We start from the raw sequence: 20,277 nt of genomic DNA on the forward strand, positions 1-20,277 counted from the left end.
CAGTAGGGCCAATATGTTTGATAAATAAAATTCGTTGAAATTGGTTGGCTCTTTCTTGTAACAGCCACACAACTTCAATAGTAGTTTGGCCACATCTTAGAAAATATTAAAAACACAGTACTGAAATTTTACATAAATTAATATGGCAATACGGCAACTAAAGATCCATAGTCTGTTCCATAGTTAGTTATGGCACATTAGTTATTCGCACATATAATAAAAAATTCGTATGGGTATCACAGAGGTGACGCGGTGAACTCTATTTTTTCTCGTTTTTTTTTCAATTCAGTTTCAATATTAATAAAATTTCAATAAATTGAATTATTTATTGTGCAAGAAGATTTGCTTTATTTTTTATTTAATTGAAAAAAAAATATTTATTGAATTAAATGTTACATGATTACTTTTAACCTGGCGATTTCTTCTTTTGTACCGTTTGCATATTATGTGAATCCTTGTGCAAAATGTAAGGTATTGAATTTTGTGACCTAATTTGATATGAAAAATATCAAATTTTGATTATTATTATTTTGCTGTGAATTAACTATATGCTCTTATTGATATTTTCGATAATTTACGAGTATATAGTTTAAATGAAGTTTATAACGCAATTAGGAATTTAAGAAACCCAAAGCCATTCTAAATTCTGTATTTTGTTGGCTATATTACAATTAACATGAAATTGAAATACTATAAATATTTTTCGAAAAATCGAAAAATTTGTCAAACAATGACATTAACGAGGAATAAATATTTCTTAAAAAAAAGGTGTAGTCTACTTTTAGATTCCATTAAATTAGGAAATTCGTTAAAAAGAAGTGACATGAGAGAATTTGTCTTGAAATTAAGTTACTTTCATTTACTATTATGTTATAAGAAAATGGTGAAACTCTTATCAGCCTAGGTGGATTTTGGGCTTTTTTTTGGGGGCATATCTGATGGAAAAACATAACTCTTTACAGACAAGAATATAAAATACATAGACAACAATGTTTTTATCTCATACGATAATTTTTTTGATTGTAACACGCTTATTAAAGATAAATTCGTTCTGGTGTAAAATTAGAAATGTTTACAATGTTCTTTATATTGACGCACATCTAAGACTGAACTTATTTATAATTTAATTGAGTATTGATTATTATTGAAAGAGAAAGGTAATGTTGCATTACAATGTAAATTTTATTTCTATAAGGCTTCACATTAAAAATTAATCCAATTCCCATTGAAAAGTTTTTGCATTTGAAAATATTTTTGAAATTTTCAATTTAAATTTTCGTATACTCAATAATTTTTAAATTTACGTGTATCGCCTCACCATATAGTAGTACATGTACAATTTAAATATTCTACCTTTGTATTTATATTAATTATGCTACTTATATACATAAATTTAAATAATATTATTTGTATAATTATTCTGTTTGATTATAGTCATGTTTCATTGATTTTGTTACACAAAAAATCAATTTTCGATTAAAGTTACATAAATAAAATATTTGGTTTTAAGATATTCACATGAACATAATCAAAATGAAGCATAACATACTAATATGTATTGAATGTGTATAATTATAGTTACATATTTGTTTTAATGAAGTTTTAAAATAACAGAAGTAATTTTATAATTTAGTTCGCTGTTAAAACCACATAATGTGGTTAAAAAAGGAAACCAAATAAGTAAAATTAAAACCATATCAATCGTGAAAATTGAGTAAAAATACGGAAATATTATTTAATGTATTATTGTAAATTAAAATTAAACTTGTTGATTGATAGATAAAATATACTAGATTTGTGTATTGAGTTTATGTTAAACAGAGTGTTACATTTAAATTTCTTCCAGTCGATGTAGTAAATAAATATTCAAATTAGATATCTCTATGGCCGCTTAAATTGCGTAATAGTGTATCCAATAAATGAATGTTCCGGAAAACAGTGATATTAACTTCTTATTAAATGGAAAACATTGATATTAACTGGTTCGAATGATATAGCAAATGCAAACATATTTTGTGTGGTTATCTTATAGCTTACGTAGATGTAAAATTTAATTTTTAATAATAAATAAGTTACTTTTAATTTAATTTAAAATAATATGTCTATTAATTTATGTACGAATTTTACTCATCTACACTGTTAATTGTTTAAAGTCTTATGCAAGTTATAAAGTTTCTGTGTAATACAAAAATTATAAAACGAGTAACACCTTGGAAATGAGTAACTTTGTTTTGTTTATTCCAAAATAAATCACTCAAACTGTATGTACGCCTATAATTATGCAATTTTAATTGATTTTTATGCATAGTCTAAACAAAATTTATTTTACTAGTTTGGTTTTGGTTTCTTCATATTATTACCCTTCTTCGTAATTAAATTTATTTTGTAAATTTAATTGAAACACACAATTTATAATATATTATTTGCAGTATTGTATGATTTTTTATTTATTTATTTTTTCCTTTTAATTAAAAAATCTGTTACTGCAAATAAATGAAAAAAAAAAATTATATGTATATAATTTGTATAAAAAATCTACTTACCACAACTATGAAATATTAATATTAGTAAACCAATGACATTTATTCTTAAAAATATTTTAAATCCACTAATTGTTGTAACTAAATTATTATAAATTGACGAAGTCATTATTAAAGTTGAATTTACTTATTTAATATTTACTATTTTAATTTTTAATTATAAATTTTAAATTTTATTTTTTAATTTAAATTTACGGATATTTTTTTATGTTGTTTTTTAAACAATTGAATTCAATTTATTTAATTAATTCCTAAATTCATTTTTTTATTGTATTATTTTTACTTTTTGATTATTTGGGAGCTTTTAACTGCGAAAATATTGAGTTGTTCTTGCCACATATTGGTTGCTGGTTGAAAATTTTTTATCCTTATTTTACGTTTTTATATCTCTGTTGCTTGTTTTTGACTAACTTTATAACTTTATAATTATCTAGTTTTTACAATTTTTTTTTTTACATGAAATTCATTTTTGATATTTTTTTTTTTCTTTGTGTCATATTTTTTTTTTAATTAGCATCGTCATTTAAATTGTTTTTAAAAAAAATGTTTTTGTGCCATTTTTGTGGTAATTTATAATTAAAAAAATATAAAATGAACAGAATATTTATTTCTTTGAGTAGTATTTTTGCGCCATTTTTCGTTTTCCATTTAGTAATTAAAATGCAAAGTAACCTGCAACAATATAAAAATAATTAAAGGCTATCAAAAATGAAAATTACAATTTATTTAATGATTTAAATATATTTTTAACTTGAATTATATTATTTTTTATATGCTATGTAGGTCTGTTGTTGATTTATATACTTATCCTGTTATGGTTATATTATAGGTCAATTTAAATTAGTTAATTGCATTGTGAGTCAAATTTTTTTTAATAAGAGAAACTCTTTAAGTTTCGTTGATTGTGGAGAAATTTTGATTTACTTTTAAACATTATAAATTTTTTGTATTGCTGCTATGGTAGCTAAAGGGTAAGAATATTAAAAATTACTATTTACTTGTATAGAAATTATTTGTAAATCTTTTTTAAACAAATTTGATTTTATGATAACTTTCTCTTAATAAATAAATAATTATTAAATTCCAAATATAAACTGGTATGAAAATATTTAGCATTAAAATTTGAACGTAACTATCAAAATTATTTCCAATACGGAAATTTTTCTTAAATATCCCCTGATAAACGTGAAATACCGGCCTAGGATTCAAGTAGTGCGTTGCAGTTAAGTTCGAATTAAAAAATAAAAATAGTTAAATGGAATAGTTTATATATTTCCATTTTTGTTTAAAGTTTTATAATTAATTAAAAATATTCCATTTTAATTTGTAAATTGTTGATTTTAAAATGTATTCTAATTAAATTCAATTATCCTTATTTATGATTTGAAGAAAAAACTTATTTAAACATACTAATTTTATCAAATATTCATTTTTTTAAGAAAATCAAAAATTTCATTTGCAATTATTAATTATTATTTCTTTAGAAAATAAATTATAAGTTATTTGATCGAAAATTTTTTTAACAGTAAAAGTTTTTAATGTGTCCTAATTTTTCCGTATTCATTAATATATATTTATTATATACTTATATATAATAAAAAAAATCATTGTTAAATTACATTTTCCGAATTTAAAAATCGGATATTGTTAATTTGTCTTGTATGGTCAGTTTTTATTGGCAGAACATTATGCAGTATAACCTTAGAGTTCTACATTCAAAGACAATGTAAAACTGAACCTAGCTGAGATCAAAAAAGAATGCCTTTCTTGCTGCTGGAAAAAAAATAAATAAATAATTTTTAAAGGGATTTTTGTTTGTGAGAAATTTATATGCGAGTTAATTTTGTGCATAAGACGTAGGCTTTTACAAAATTTCCTAACCTATACATTTTTGATCACATTAAATGTGATAATGAACGGATTTGCTTAGTATTTTATATGGTCAGAAGTTAGCAATTGTTATCTTTAAGGGTAGTTAACAAATTTAGCTAAACATTAATATTTTATCACAATTTATGCCACAATGACATAATGAGATTGCGGGGCGAAAAGTATTATAGAAACAGAACATCTTAGTAAGCATCTAAGAAAAATCTTAAGAATACAGTACATTACCAATTTTCAAAATTTAAAAAAAAGTTATAATATGTCGGAATTACTTGTAAAACAATTTAAATATGCATGAAAAGTGTTTTCAGAAACTCTTGTTGTATATATTAAATTTTTATTAGAAATCTTTTAAAATATTTTAGTATTGGATTCTACTGTGTTTTTAATTAAAGTATCCTTCCATATAAGCTTTGAGAAAAAATGATTAATATAAATGTAACAAAAACTTTTCAGTAATAGAAAATTGAAAAAAAAAAGAAAATTATTTATAGTAAAATTTTTTTGATATTTTCTTTATAACTTACTTTCATATTTTTGTACATTAGATATGTGCAGCTTCTAGTGCATAATTTTTCTTTTCATAATGAAAAGAGTAAATTTTAAAAAAATGACCATTTCATATTTTAAACAAAAATTTTGAAAATTTTAATTTTAATTATTTTTTAAGAAATATTTTTAATTTTCTATTTCAATTTTACTTTTAAAATATCCTAAAGCATTCATCTTTCAATTGAAAATTCGATAATATAAATTTGGATTAATTTTTGTAATATTTTCTATTAAAACTTTATAGAACATATCCATATATTAATCATACATACATACATAATAATATTATGCATTATGTAAGAGTATATGAAATACATAATATACGACTTAAATTTTCTTTGATAATAGTATTTACTCTTATGAATATGAAATACGCTGAATATGATATAAGCATAGTATTGTAATTACCATATTTGTATGAACGTAAATTGTAAAATATATATTTTACACTATTTATCGTATTATGCAAATATATTTAAAATATTAAGTAATATAATGTTCATACATGGAAAATTAATCAAATTATTTAGAATTTATATTTATATATTTGTATATTCACATAATATACACTTGTAAATATGTATATATATATTTTAGTAAATTTTTAGAAAAAAATAATAAAATAACCATAAATTTTATACAATATGTTATTATTAAACCACAATGACATACATATTTCACACATTCCAATATTTTTTTCATATTTTCAACTTATATCCTACTAATTTAAGAATTTCTTGAATGTGGTTTAATTATAATATACCCAATATTACAAATACATACGCCTGAGTAATTTAAATATACATAATAAATGTACATATACCTGAAAATCTTCCTTATTTTTAAATTCTTAACTTACTTCTTCCTTTAAGATAAATAATATCCTTGCATACAAAATAAAATAATAATAAGGAGTAATAAGGAAACTTAAAAAACCCGTAATACTTCTTGAAAGGAAAAAAGATTCTTATTTTTTTGTACTTATTTTAATTTTTTGTTTTTATCAAAAATTGTAAAATTTTTTTTATTTTCTTAAGAAAAGTTTTTCTGTCTGAACACTTTTCTACATAGCTCTAATATTGATAAAATAGAAAAAAAAAATATGAAAATAAATTTAATTTATTTCTCATCTGCATTTTACTATAATAAATTCTGTGAAAGGAAAATTTCACTTTTTTTTTTGTTTTTCTTTTTATCATTGATAATCAATGATGTTTACGAATCATTTTATATGATAGTATTATTAAATATAATAATAATATAGAATCTTGGGTTACCAACTTGGTATAATTTTAAGTAATTTTTCTTTAGCTACTCGTATTACAATTTCTAACAATGTTTGAAATTCCGCCACAATATTTTATAATGTTTATGTATCGAATTTGATATTATATTTTGCTTATATCTAAGATTTTGCTTAGGTTCTAATTTAAAATGATGAGGTTTAAATTGTGCGGCAAACTTTTGAAAGGTTTGTAATACCTATTTGTTCTAAAAATATAGTTAAATAATAAGGAGAAATAATTTATTGTAGAAAGTTTACTTTAATAAATTTTATGAAAAATTAAAAACATTTTAAGCTTTTAGTTGATTTGAAATTTTTGAACAAGCCAAATTCTGCAATTAGATCAGAGAAATTGTAAAACTAGTATTGTTTTCACAATAAAATGAATTATTTGAAACGGAAATAAAAATAAGTGAGAAATAAACGTGTACTATCATCAAGTATGTTCCACAAGATTGAACATTTCACATTGAACATTGTAATCATAATTATCGAGTCGAGTCAAATTAGGCTCACCGACCCCGAAAATTTATGTTCTCACGGTGGAATAACATAATATGCAATACTATAATATCTTGAAACACTTGTTTTCAAGAAAATTTTTTAAAATATGAAGTTTTTGTTATTAGGTAGGTAGCTCGATGAACTTTAAATAACATATGCAACTTTATGTAAATAAATTGAAGAATATTATATTTTAATAACCGTACATACACACATATACATATGTATGCCTTAAACTTTTATTTTTATTTCTTATCTATTTTTATATGAATTTATTTTAAATCGACGATAACAAATATCAAATTAGAATATTCTTATAAAATGTTACGTTATGTCAAATCCCCATCTCATTTTTAACATATTCTTATTTAAATTTACAAATTCTCTATTATAATAAAAATACATTTAGATATAAACGTAAGTTTCTATATACATAGATAAATTTCAAATATGCACATCATACAGGTGTTTGTTCGTATATATTTAGATATATATATGTATGGTGTATTAAGGAGGTATTAATGCATATGTTTGCGGTACACCTCTTCCTTAACATATAATATATTATTGTTCTATATTTCAATTCATAAGTATTTCTCTATAACAATGTATATTATGTGTATTTTATGTATGTACGTTTGCATTATTATAATATATATGCTTCCTATCTATTCGAATGTCATTATTATATGAAATATAAAAACACATTTATAACACATATATATGTGCATGCATATGTACATAAGTTGGTAGCTTTTATATAGTATTTTGATTTAACTGGAAAACTCATACAATTGGTTTTTTGAAATAAAAAGAATTTTCAAAATAAAATGAAGAAAATTTAAAAGAAATAAAAGCAAACAAGAAAAAAAAAATTGTTGTAAAAAGCAAATAAAGTTTTCCTAAAGTTATAAAAATTTCTTAAGAAAATTTCAATTGCGGTCACTCACAGCATGTGGGTGACATATGTGTCTATATTAAATGTAAACATACATGAATATAAATATAAACTGTATACCTAAAGAAAATTTATTGCTAAAAGTATTTTTACTTTATAAAGTATACGAAGTATATATACATATGCAATCGAGTAATAATAGAGTGCTCTAGTTTTAGATGAATTACGATAATTTTTTTTTAAGAATTTATTGGTTTCCTATAAATACAACCAACAAAATATAAATATGTATGTTTCTATGTAACGCTTGAGTAATCATAAAATTAAAACTTATATATTATATTTATTTCCTTGTGATATTTAAAATTTTGATGAAAAAAACTATGATGTCATAAGAATTATTCAATAAATAAAATAAATTTCTAATGTTGATTTAAGGTAGTTTGCTATTGGAAAGATCTAATATAAAAGGGATTCATGTTGAAATAGAAGAATTCGTGGTATATTGTCTTTTTTATATCACTTTCAATTTTCATTCTCTACTTAAAAATTCGTCATTTTCAGGCTGAAAGAAGGAACATTATAGATTAATGGCAATTCAATGATTAAACATTGACTGCAAATAAAAAATGCCCTTTCAATATTGGAAGAGTAAAAACTTTCAAATTTACATACCTGAAAAAATTATTTAATATATTCATTAAATTAATGTCAAAGTAAATTAAAATCATTTTAAGAGAGGAATGGTTAATAAATACTGAAAGAAAAATAATTGAATAATTTCGTTAAGTAATTATAATAAAAATAATGAAATTATTTAGAAAATCTTTAAAGATTAATTAAAATATTGATTTGTGATTTTTATAAGGCTATTCCTATTATAATAAGTTCGTTCATTTATTTTATATTTTTAAATTTCATATTTTCACAAATTTGATACCCCTTTAATCGATCTTTCAGATATTAGAAAAATCATTTTTTTTGGGAAATCGAAGCATGATTTATTTTTAAAGCTACTCGTTTTAAAGGTGTCATATTATCAGTTTGATGTAACCGTACTCCACGAGTATATGGTGCCATAAGAGTATATGGGGTTAGTTACAACACCTTAATTTGATTCATTTAAAATTTGCGTTATTTCGATTTAAAATAACCTGAGTCTGAAACAATTTTAAGGTAGTGTTTAGAATCTTTTAGGGAATGACATGAAACTTTCAAAAAATTTTCATTTAATTATATTCCGTATTTAAAAACCCTGTACAATTTTATTCATACTAAAAATGGTACATATATAATAAAAAAGAAAACCATGAAGAAATAAAAGAAAAAACCGATATGAAACCAAAGAAGAAAATTTTTGAAAAATAAAAATTAAAAATGGACATATAAAGTTTTCTGGAAGAAAATAAGAAAAATAATGGAAAACTTTTTCGGTTTTCTTCTACGTTATACTTTCAATTTGATATTCTTTAATTTGAACTCATCATTTGAAGTTGATCTTATACGTATTGTATGCTATTTTTGCTGTTATTCCTTTTCAATTCTTACGTAATATTACAGGATAACTTTGCATACATACGTTTACAAATAATTATATTGTATAAATGTATAATAAGATATTACATTTACTTAATAATGGTAAGATATTTCAGGATTTTTTTATTTTCATATAAAAAGAACGAATCATGGAACAAGATTCTTTTTATCACTGTGCTGAGTTGATTACATTTTCTAAGTAATATATGAAGTATTCATATACAGTACAATAACATTAGTTAGCAAACATTATAAACTGTACATTTCTAGTATACATATGTATGGATGTACTGCAATTAACATATTGTAAGATTGTAGTTCTTAGAAAAGTTGATTCAATATGTTGGGAAAATTTTTCTGTCTCGGTTTGTTTTTAATATTTGATAAACTTTAATACTGTTGTTTCTCAAGTAATATATTTATGAAAAAATTTTATTATGTACCTCTCTGTGTTTGTATATGTAAGTTGCTTTATATGATTGTAATAAATTATTAAATATTATTAACATATTAGCAGATATGTGGACAATAAATCATAAACAATACAAATATGTTGAATGTCCAGAAATCATTAAGATAATTTCAGGGTTGAATCAAAGATTTTTCTCTGTTAGCATATCATTGTGCATGTGTTGTTCTGTTCATTAAATATATTGTGTTGTTCATTCAGTTGCCATAATAAAAAACATTTATTTTTATACAAAATTTTATAAATCCGAAAATAATGTAAGAATAAAAAAAAAGGAACGAGATCACTATGGCAATAAAATTTATTGATATTAGAAATCAAATAAAAAATAACATTTCCAACATTGTTATATCGATAAAACAGGTGTCCTTATTGCATTAAATTAGAAGAAATTGACATTAAATATATTTTGTTTTTCCAAATAAGTTAAACAGTGCTCAATTAAACATTTTTACTTTTCAATTTTTTAAAACGACCCCTTTTTCACATTATTGTCCAATTATATTTTGAAACTTGGTGCACACAAAAATGATTAAATTTTTTGATTAATTGATTAAAAAATAAAGTTGAACCAAACGAATGGTGTGTAAAATAGCACAATTCTCATGAATAATAAATATTGCTTTCAATTGCAATCTCTAGCATATTATTTAGCTAAATACTCTTATTCTGATAACAAAATATATTGATATATTGCATATATCTTAGGCTTAGCGAAAAAAAAGTGGAACAAAATGGAAAGATTGCAGTTTCGGAAATATACATAAGCACTTAATATTCAAATTTTATTAATTTTGAGAGGCGATAGCTTATGGGTAGATAGAGTTGGAAAAATATTTTTAACTTGGAAATTGGATGTGGAAACAAAATCAAAAATTTTAAAGAAATGGGTTTTAGATAACTGTTCAATGAACAGTTTGATGAAATGAACCCATTTACTACGAAATTTTAAAAATTTTTGGATTCTACGAAACTTTGAAAATTTTTTTATAGGAACAGGTAATGTTTTATGTGTTTAATATCGTACAGTTTAGCAAATTTATACCTTTTTGGCTGGATAAGAATTACAATTAAGATCACGTTTTTTTTTATAGAAATTTTTTAAATGAATTTTAAAAAAAAATAAAGTGTGAATAAAATGTTCGACTAAATAGTGTGGAAAGTCTTAATTAAATGTTGGAAGTTCGTTTTATTATTAGTTGATTTATTTCTGTCAATTTCAATATTCTTACTGTTATAATTTAATGCCTTCAATATAATATTATTGAAGGCATTTAAGTATTTGCACCTCCAATAATGCTAATTTTTGTACCTGCACAGAACCGTAAACATAATGTATAATATCAATTTAATTAATTTAATTGACGGCACAATGCAAATTTAGTATATTCTTCGTTTCTTTGTAATATTTTTCGTAAACCTTTTAAAAATTATATTATATATTCATTAAAGTTGGAGAAAATAAGGTTTTTTTAAAAACAAAAGAAAAACTGGTTAGTTATAGTTCGCTCCATTCAACAACTCCAAAAGTTTTAGAAAAATATCAATTTTTAAAAAGTTTTATACTTCAATTACATTGGAAAATATTTAAGGTTAACTTTTCTTATTATATCAATTTTCATATTATTTTCTGCTTCTTTTGTAAATTTTTGTTTTTTGTAACTTTTCGATTAAAAAAAAAGGAAGGGTGGAACGGAGTCACATTTTTGTCCTTCATAAAAATCTATAGCAATTAGCCTTCACAGAGAATTTAATTAAAAAGATCAAATTATGAAAACGATTCTTAGTGAAGAAAATATTTTTTTTTTTTGTTAGGGAAAACTTTCACAAAAGATTATGTTATAAATTGCATTGTAAATATCAAAGAACTTTCATAACTTTTTTGTTAAAAGAAAAATAAAAATAATAAAAATGCTCCGAAGAAGGATGGAGAGATGTATGGAGGGTGGTGACGGGAGCAAAAGAATTCAGATAGAGATTTTGAACAGAATTTAATATACAGATTTTTAAAGTGAATGTAAAAGTGCATATAAAATAAAATTTATTGAGTTATTTTTGTATTTTAGCTTATAAAAGAAAAACTATTAAAAGAATGTTATTATTGTTGTTAGAAGTACGATTCCATCATATAGAAAGAAAATTTAAAAATGTTGTTTTTTTCCTCAAAATTTTTAGAGAAATTTGAATTTATAAAGTCCTTATAAAATTTTTCGTTGAAAAAGAGGAAACAATTTAATATTAAATAAGCATAGAGTGCAATTTTTAATGTACATACGCCAAACAATAATAGAAACATTTATATTAATTATAAAATAATATAAATAAACTATAAAAATTTCTCTTTTTCTCTTGGTAAATGGAAAATGAGAATTCTCTACAAGTAATGCTTTAATATAAAATTAATATTTTATTTACATATTTTTTAAAAATTTGAGAAAAACTGCGTTCAATTTACACTCAATATCGTATATCACTATATAATTTCCAAATTGCATTCTTTTAGGAATGAAACCGATGTAAAAATCGGTTACAAAACGTTCCATACTTATTGGAATTTATTGAAGTTTATTAAAGGTTACAAATTGATATTTATGTGTTTTTTATCACAGAAATATTATGTAATTAGATCACGGCTTAATGAATACCTACATATTTTGTATAGGTAACTAATTTTATTTATTAGATTGGTAAAATGAAAAAAAATATTTAATGTTACTAAAATAAAATCAACATAATTTAGAAATTTTTGATTAAATTTAAGGAGATTATATTCTAAATTTTTCGGCAAATTAAGATCTAAATGCTACACGCTAAATAATGGTTATAATTTAATTTCTTATATAATTTATTTGAATTTATTATTAATATTTTGCTTAAACAATAATATGCAGTATACCTTCATTAATTTAAAATTAATAAGACAAATCTAATTTAGGCAAAGTGGCCGCTAACATTACCAATTACCTTGAACTTTAATTTTTATACCCGTACGAACGTATGTTCGAAAGGTATACTAAATTTGCTTTATCATTTGTAACGCTAAGAAATAACGGTCTTAGATATAGACTCAAGTATATGTTTTTGATCAGCGTCAAATTCTGAGTTGATTTAGCTTCGTCTGTCCGTCCGTCCGTCCGTCCGTCCCAACGATAACTCAAAAACTATCGGGCATGATCGGGCTACCGGTTCGGGTAGCTGCCATACAACTTCAAAATTTATTTGGCTATATCTCAGAAACTATAAAAGTTGTGGTATTGAAATTTCACACAAACGAATATATTAGTAGAGCCAATGTGTCTCATAAAAGCCGTTGAAATTACTTGGTTCCTTCTAGTACCTGCCATACAACTTCAAAAATTATTTGGCTATATCTCAGTAACTATAAAAGCTGTGATATTGAAATTTCACACAAGCCAATATATTAGTAGGGCCGATGTGCTTGATAAAATTCGCTAAAATTTCTTGGCTCTTTCTGGTAGCTGCCACACAACTTCAATAGTAGTTTGGCACAACCAGTATTTTGAAAAAAACATAGTACTGAAATTTTGCATAAATTAATATGGTAATACGGCAACTTAAAGTCATAGTCTGCCACATAGTTAGTTATGGCACATTAGTTATTCGCACATAGAATAACAAATTCGTACGGGTATCACAGAGTTGACAAGGTCAACTCTATTTTTTTTCTCGTTTTTCTTAAATTTACTCTTTGATAGAATATTAATTTGGTTTAACATTAAAGAAACTACGAAAATTGACCTGCAGTTAATAAATTGTTAAAACAAAATTTCTTTTATCTTCGTTTTCTTCTGAAAATTTAGCATTTTTTAAAATTAGTACAATTTCGATTTTTTTCTTCTTATTTCTAAAATTGTGCTAAATGTTTATATCAGTAAAGAAGTAAATCTGAGTTAGTCTTCCTATAATGTATTAAGATATTCAATAACATTAGACTTACTTTAAATGGTCTAATTACTCGTAACTATATAATTTGATAACTTTATTAAGACTTCTCATAATCTCTTAAGTTCTTATCTCTCTCTTATTAAGTTCTTGTCTATCTCTTAAGTTCTCATAATTCTTTAAGTTAAGGATGAATAATAAAACTAAATATTTTATTTTGTTAAGGAGTTTCTTAATTATTTATACTGCCTGATTTACAAACTATTGACTTAATGAGAGCATTATTAACATTTTGTACACTTATAAAATATTTTTTTCCCTAAGTGTTCAAGTTTTGAAGAAATACCAATTCCAATTCAATTATTTACAAAGTTTTTGATTTAAAATATTATGTATAAATATTCTTCATTTAAATTTAAATAAAATAATAATAAAAAAATTACTTTTGATTCTAATCTTGCATATATGTGTGTGTCTATAGATACTTATCTAAAAATCCTTATAGATTTTCTTTATAAACAATTTTTTCTTGAATTATATTGCGTTTGAAAATAATTTCTTAACTAAAATTTTCTAATTTTCAAATTCCATAAAACTCAAAATAAAGTTTAAAAAAAAAACTCAATGCTTCCTTTTTCCTTCTCGCCACTTTAAATAAATTTGAAAAAATTCCTTTTAAAATCATATTTTATAACAAAATATTCTTTAATAACTTCCGGATTTCTTTTTTTCTGCCATATTTTTAAATATTTTTTTTTCTTCTTGACATTTTGTATAAGCTTTCAAATACTTTTATAGTCCTTTAAAAAAAGGAATTACAAAAAAAAAAGCCACCTCACTAACAAAATTCTTTTAAATTATAAAACATTCTCAATTTTTTGATTAACCTTAAAAAAAGAAAATTTCCCGAATATATTTTATTTCTGGAGATGTTGTTATGAATACTTAATGTATTGTAAAAAAAAAAAGAAAAGCATAAACAAAGAAAAAACAAAAACTGTTCAAATAAATAATTTCAAATTTCGTTCTAATATTAAATACCTAAGTTCTAATATAATATTTATACAATGAAATAAAAAGGCTATATAGTAGCCTTGACTGAACTCGGATATAAATTTTCCAAAATAAATAAATTATTATTTATTTTATAAAATACATAAATCTTTAAAAGAAGAGAAAACCCATTGACTGTATATTAAGTATTTTGTTTCCATTGTATTATAATTTAAAAAATAATAAGAGGAAAAGAGAGAAAAGAAGAAAGGAAGATATTCTCAATATGAAATTGGTATTAAATACAAATTATTATTATGATGCTAGTCTGATATTTTTTTTCATTTTTAAGTATATGTATATTTAACTTGTGTGTATGTCTGTAACAAATTTACGATTAGTGTATTGTTTGAGCCCATGAGAATCGGGGAATATTTTCTTAAGTCACAATATTTTATTTTTGAACTGAAAACAGAAGAGAAAAATGAAAATATAATGTGGCTTAAATGTCAAACGAGAGTCAAATATATATTAAGTATAATTTGAATTGGAAAGGGAAAAATAATTTAAACTTCAAAAGATTTTTTTTTCATTGTTGAAAATTATGATTTTATATCGAACAATAAAATATATTACACTGCTGTTCAATATTATTAAATGTTATTTAATTTCAACGGGATATGCAATTTGCACAACGATATCATTAATACAATCATAATGGACATACATACATCCTTTTTATGAAGAAGAATCAACATGAAAGCAGTAGTATTGTTGAAAATATTTGAAAATATGCATGTATATATGTAATTATACAAATTTACTAAAAATTTGGTTTAAAGTTTTATTTATATCTTGCACTCATAATAGAATTTTTAGGTTCCGTTTGCCTAAGCTATCGGACAAACCAAACGTAATTTTAATAAATTTTTTCAATTTTAGTAGTATTCGTTAGTTAGAATTAGTATTTACAATTTGTAATTGTCCCAAATGTTTATAGTTTGTAAGAATAAGAAAAAAGTCCCTTTAAAAATTACATACATATAAGTTGTAAGTAACTAGTGAAACCTACTAAAGTAGATAGGTACTCAATTATGAAACTGTATTAATCTATGTCCTGAAATTTTCTGTTAGCTTTCTCTATTTATAGAAATTTGAAAATGCTTCGAAACAATTTAGAGGTAAGAAAAATTTTTCTTCTAACTAAATGAACTAGTCATTAGTGTCTAAAAGCTGGTAAAATTTCAGTTTCCTATAGCCTAAGGTTTAGAACACACATTATATCAAAAATTTGTAAAAAACGGATTTTAGATAACAGTAAGTTTTAAAGGTTAAATTTTTTTTAAAAAGTTCAAGTGTGGTATGTCGCGATAGAATAAGTCAGCCATTGCTGTTCTGCGTTTGCAAAATTTAAAAAATGCTTATAGATTCGTTTCAAGAAATATTTAAAAAGAGAATTTTTGGGGTTTTGGTAAAAAATTTTCTTCTACGAAAATAAGTTTTAGTAAAGACTATGTACATATGAAATTTCAGCATTCTATCTTCGAGGACGTAGAAATTTTATAAAAATGTACACAGACGGACAGTCAATCGACAGAGGAAAACTAAAAAGCACTTTCTTTTCAAAAAATTTTTTTGAAAAGAGCTTAAAACTGCATTTATAACAGATTTTAAAAACAAAATTATTTATTACATAATTTTATTTAATAAATTTTGTAAATGTTAAGAAATATTCAACAATAAAATTTTGCAAATTTATACTTGTATGTGTTTGTGTGTATGTTAATGTTGTTATAGTTTATTTTTTGCAAATTTACTATATATGGATGCATGTAATTTATGTAAGTTGCATTAACCTTTTTTAAAATGTACATTCTACACATATTGATATCCCGAAATTTGATTGAATAAGAATTATTTAATTATATTGTAATTTTAAAGTTACTAGCATAAAAAATATTAATCACAAATATAACATTAATTTCATATAATTTTCGAACACAATATAAGCTATACGTCAACACAATAATATATTGTATCCATTAAATACTTGAATTTCAAATGTTACATATGTGTTTAAATATATTACAAATTATACATAATTTTCTATTAAAATATATATTTTGATATTATCTTTTTGACTTTAAATTTAATAAAGTATTTGATTTATGTAAGTTTAATAACATATTTGAAAATTTAGCAAATAATAATAATATAATCTTCGAACTTTTTAATAAATCCTTGAATTTCAGCTAAACTTTGAACATTTTGAAAAGTAAAATCTATTCTATAACATAATAAATATATGAACATAATTTCATATATATAGAACATTACATATATAGAAAACCTTTCTGATCGAATATCATCTCTTAATTAAACTTTTATATAAAATCCGATTATATTGTTTAATATTGTATAAAAAGAATGGGATAAGTATATCTAAATTATATAAATTTCCCATTAATCTTTTTTAGAATTTAGGATAAAATTTTTTTGAAAAATTATAGATGCATAAAATTATACAGTATTGTATATGTGTTATGCTATACAGATAGAGTATATAAAATTACATGGGTTGTTAATATTTTATTGTGTTATGTAATATTGTTTTGATAAATTTGAAAATTAATGTATTTATAAAAAGTATTAACATGATTAGAAAATAATAGCGATAAGTGAAAAATAATTATTTAATGGTTTCAAAAATTCAATTTTCGGGAATATTGTATTTAAGATTTTGTGTAATTAGTATGATGCATGAAACACCCAATTTGTTCGCTTATACAAGATTACTCAATTACACAAACACTCGAATTACATGATGTGAAGGGTAAATTTAAAAACAGTATTCTTAGGATACGGTTTTCAATCTAAGTTAGGCATTAAAATTATTTTTGAACAATTAACTTTACAATTAAAATTTTGCTACAGTGCACTTCGGTAAACGTTAGTGTTATTAACATTTTATTTCATTTGGTAGATAAATTTTTTAAATGTAATTCATAGGAAATTTTATTTTTTTTTTAATTTATTATTGAAAAAGGCTTTATTTACGTTTAGTTATTACGTTTACAAAATAATAAGCACTTAAAAATGCTAATGTTGTGAGAAATAAATATCCAGCAATGATTAACTAAGTTATAAATGAAGGAGTTGTAATAAGATTTTCTTATTACAACTCCTCTATAATAAGTTCCATCAAATTAAATTGAAAATACTAGATCGTCTAAGCAGATAGTGCTCAGATAGAAACTACTATAAGATGACATTCAAATATCACTTTCGTTTTATTCAAGACTAAAAAAAATATTAAACAAAGTACAGCTGAACAGAAGTTTTTAACTTTTTTACAGCAGAGTGACTACATGTTTTTTAAAATTTTAATTTTTTATATATCTATTTATTTAATTTGTTATATAAAACTATATAATAACTCATTATAATCTGTGTTATCTGTAGCTGATATTGTCATTATAGGAGCGCCTATTGCATACTTTTAGGGGTTCATTAATACAATAAATTGTTATGTAGTTAATTCTATTCCTTTAATTGTTTCAAAATTCGTAAAAACAATTTTGGAAACTTAAACTTTATTATGAAATAGTTAATTTTCATAGAAAATTATGGCATTATAAAAATTATTGTAACCAAATAGAAAAATTATATAAAATATGATAAAATAATTATGATTATTAAACATAAGTTTTAAATTTTTATATTTGAATAACATTGAAAGTTAATTTTTAAAAGAGTTAAAAAGAAATAATTTATTAATTTTCTTGTTTCTTCTTCGTTAATTAATTTAAAATCTTCATTGGAAAATTGCGTTTGATTACTCTAACTCGTATAATAAATATAAGTAAAACTCAAAGAATTTCACAAAATACAAAATGTAATTTCCAAAATGATTTTGTTCAAAAGTTAAAAAATTGTAGTATTTTCATTTTTTTATAATCATTATAGCAATGTAATAATTTCCAAGAATTCATTAGAAATTGTTAATTTTTTTTTTATAAAAAGTTTTTTTTCAAATCAATTCCATTTAAGTATCAATGTGCATAGTCGAAAATTTTTATTTTATTTTCCGAAAAAAATAAAACTATTGAGGTTATTTTTAATGGCTTATGTTTTATATGTTTATGTTTTATATTATAGAATGTATAATAGGTATATATATGATTACATAATGTGCAATATGCTTATGTATTATATCGGCACAATTCATATATTGCATATATTTAATATTTATCCAAGAAAGAAAAACCATCATTATAAAACCATCTTCCATTATCATTATCATCATGACGGAACAGATGCTGATGTCTATTATAAATAATATTTGTAGCACATCCTTGAGCTTGTTAGTAATGCGAAACCAATAACTTTGTTTATAAATTTTTATTTTCTGATCATTAATTCGTTTTTTTTATATATAATTTTTTTCCTATTTTGTTTTGTATATTTATATAATTGTCGTATTAAGTAGAGATAAATATATGTATGTATATATGAAATAATAAATATACTCATTTTTGGGATATTGATTGTGTACGTGTTATGTTCAATATGTTTAATGTAAATGTGTGAAGGCAAAAAAACAAAAAAAATAAAAAAAACCTCATAATGTAATAAGAGTAAAAATGGATTCCAAAACGTTATTAATAAGTAGATACATATACGATATAAATATATGTATATGCACATATAATATATTATAAACAAATATATACGTATATAAAACATAATATACACATGTATATACATATTAATTCACAATATATAAAAATTTTGTTTTTGCCCAAATAAAAGTATTGAATTTTAAATTAATGTCCGTAAAAACTTTTTATAATGAAATTTGATAAGAAAAAGTAAAAACAAATAATAAAAATAAAAATGCCAAGTAAAAATATGAAAAAAAACAAGGAAAATAAATAATTTGGTTTTTATAGATGAAAATGAGGATTAAGGACGTATATAAGGACGAATAATAATATAGGAGTAATAAGAAAGAAAAAAATGTAAAAATAGAAAACTTAAAAGAGCATATAAATTTTGATGAAAAAAAAAAAAAAATTACACGCGAATAAGAGTAAAATAAAGGAGAAGAAAAAAAAATTGAGAATTAAAATTAAAACCAGATGGCTCCACCAAATAATGTATAGCGGTCAATTACGTGAGAGAGCAAACCAGCTTTAATAATGCGAGATCTTTGTTAATTTGTTATAACCATTTTGTTTTTAAAATTTTTTCTATGCTATTTCTACATTTACTTACATACAAATATAATGTAGCAGTAATTGTGCATATCATATATTTATTTTATCTATAAATGCCTACCAACATTAAGTGAAATTTTAGATCAAAATATAGGATTTTATTATATTCATTAATATATTTTGCAGGCCAAAGAAGGGAAAACAAAAATAAAAATTTCATGAATTCCATGTTCTGGTTTATTGAAATTTTGCACAGTTCTGGGAGAAACGAAAGAAATTTGTGAAACAAAGTAATATTTTATTATATTTATTAGCTGTCCATATTTGACCACTTTTATCCAACTATAAGGTACAGCAAAGTTAAATTTTTGCTACAAAAATTCCAGTAGAGATTAAGATATATGTACAAACATTATATAGGCGCATTTACCATTCTGTTCCTCTTTTGAATATTTGATCAATTTTTGACAAAAAATGCTCTTGATGATTTG

General features: G+C 22.6%; 1 protein-coding gene across 1 annotated transcript in view; it reads right to left on the minus strand.

The window, feature by feature from the left end:
• Positions 1-20,277, minus strand: part of LOC129611536 (uncharacterized) — a 121,622-nt gene that overhangs the window by 53,858 nt on the left and 47,487 nt on the right. The window contains exon 3 of the mRNA XM_055524729.1: positions 2,544-3,212. Coding sequence (XP_055380704.1) covers positions 2,544-2,649 — 106 coding nt within the window. The 5' untranslated portion in view covers positions 2,650-3,212. The remainder of the gene's footprint in view (positions 1-2,543; positions 3,213-20,277) is intronic.

Source organism: Condylostylus longicornis, unplaced genomic scaffold (assembly GCF_029603195.1).
Source record: "Condylostylus longicornis isolate FDR11 unplaced genomic scaffold, ASM2960319v2 ptg000004l, whole genome shotgun sequence".
Taxonomy (NCBI): domain Eukaryota; kingdom Metazoa; phylum Arthropoda; class Insecta; order Diptera; family Dolichopodidae; genus Condylostylus; species Condylostylus longicornis.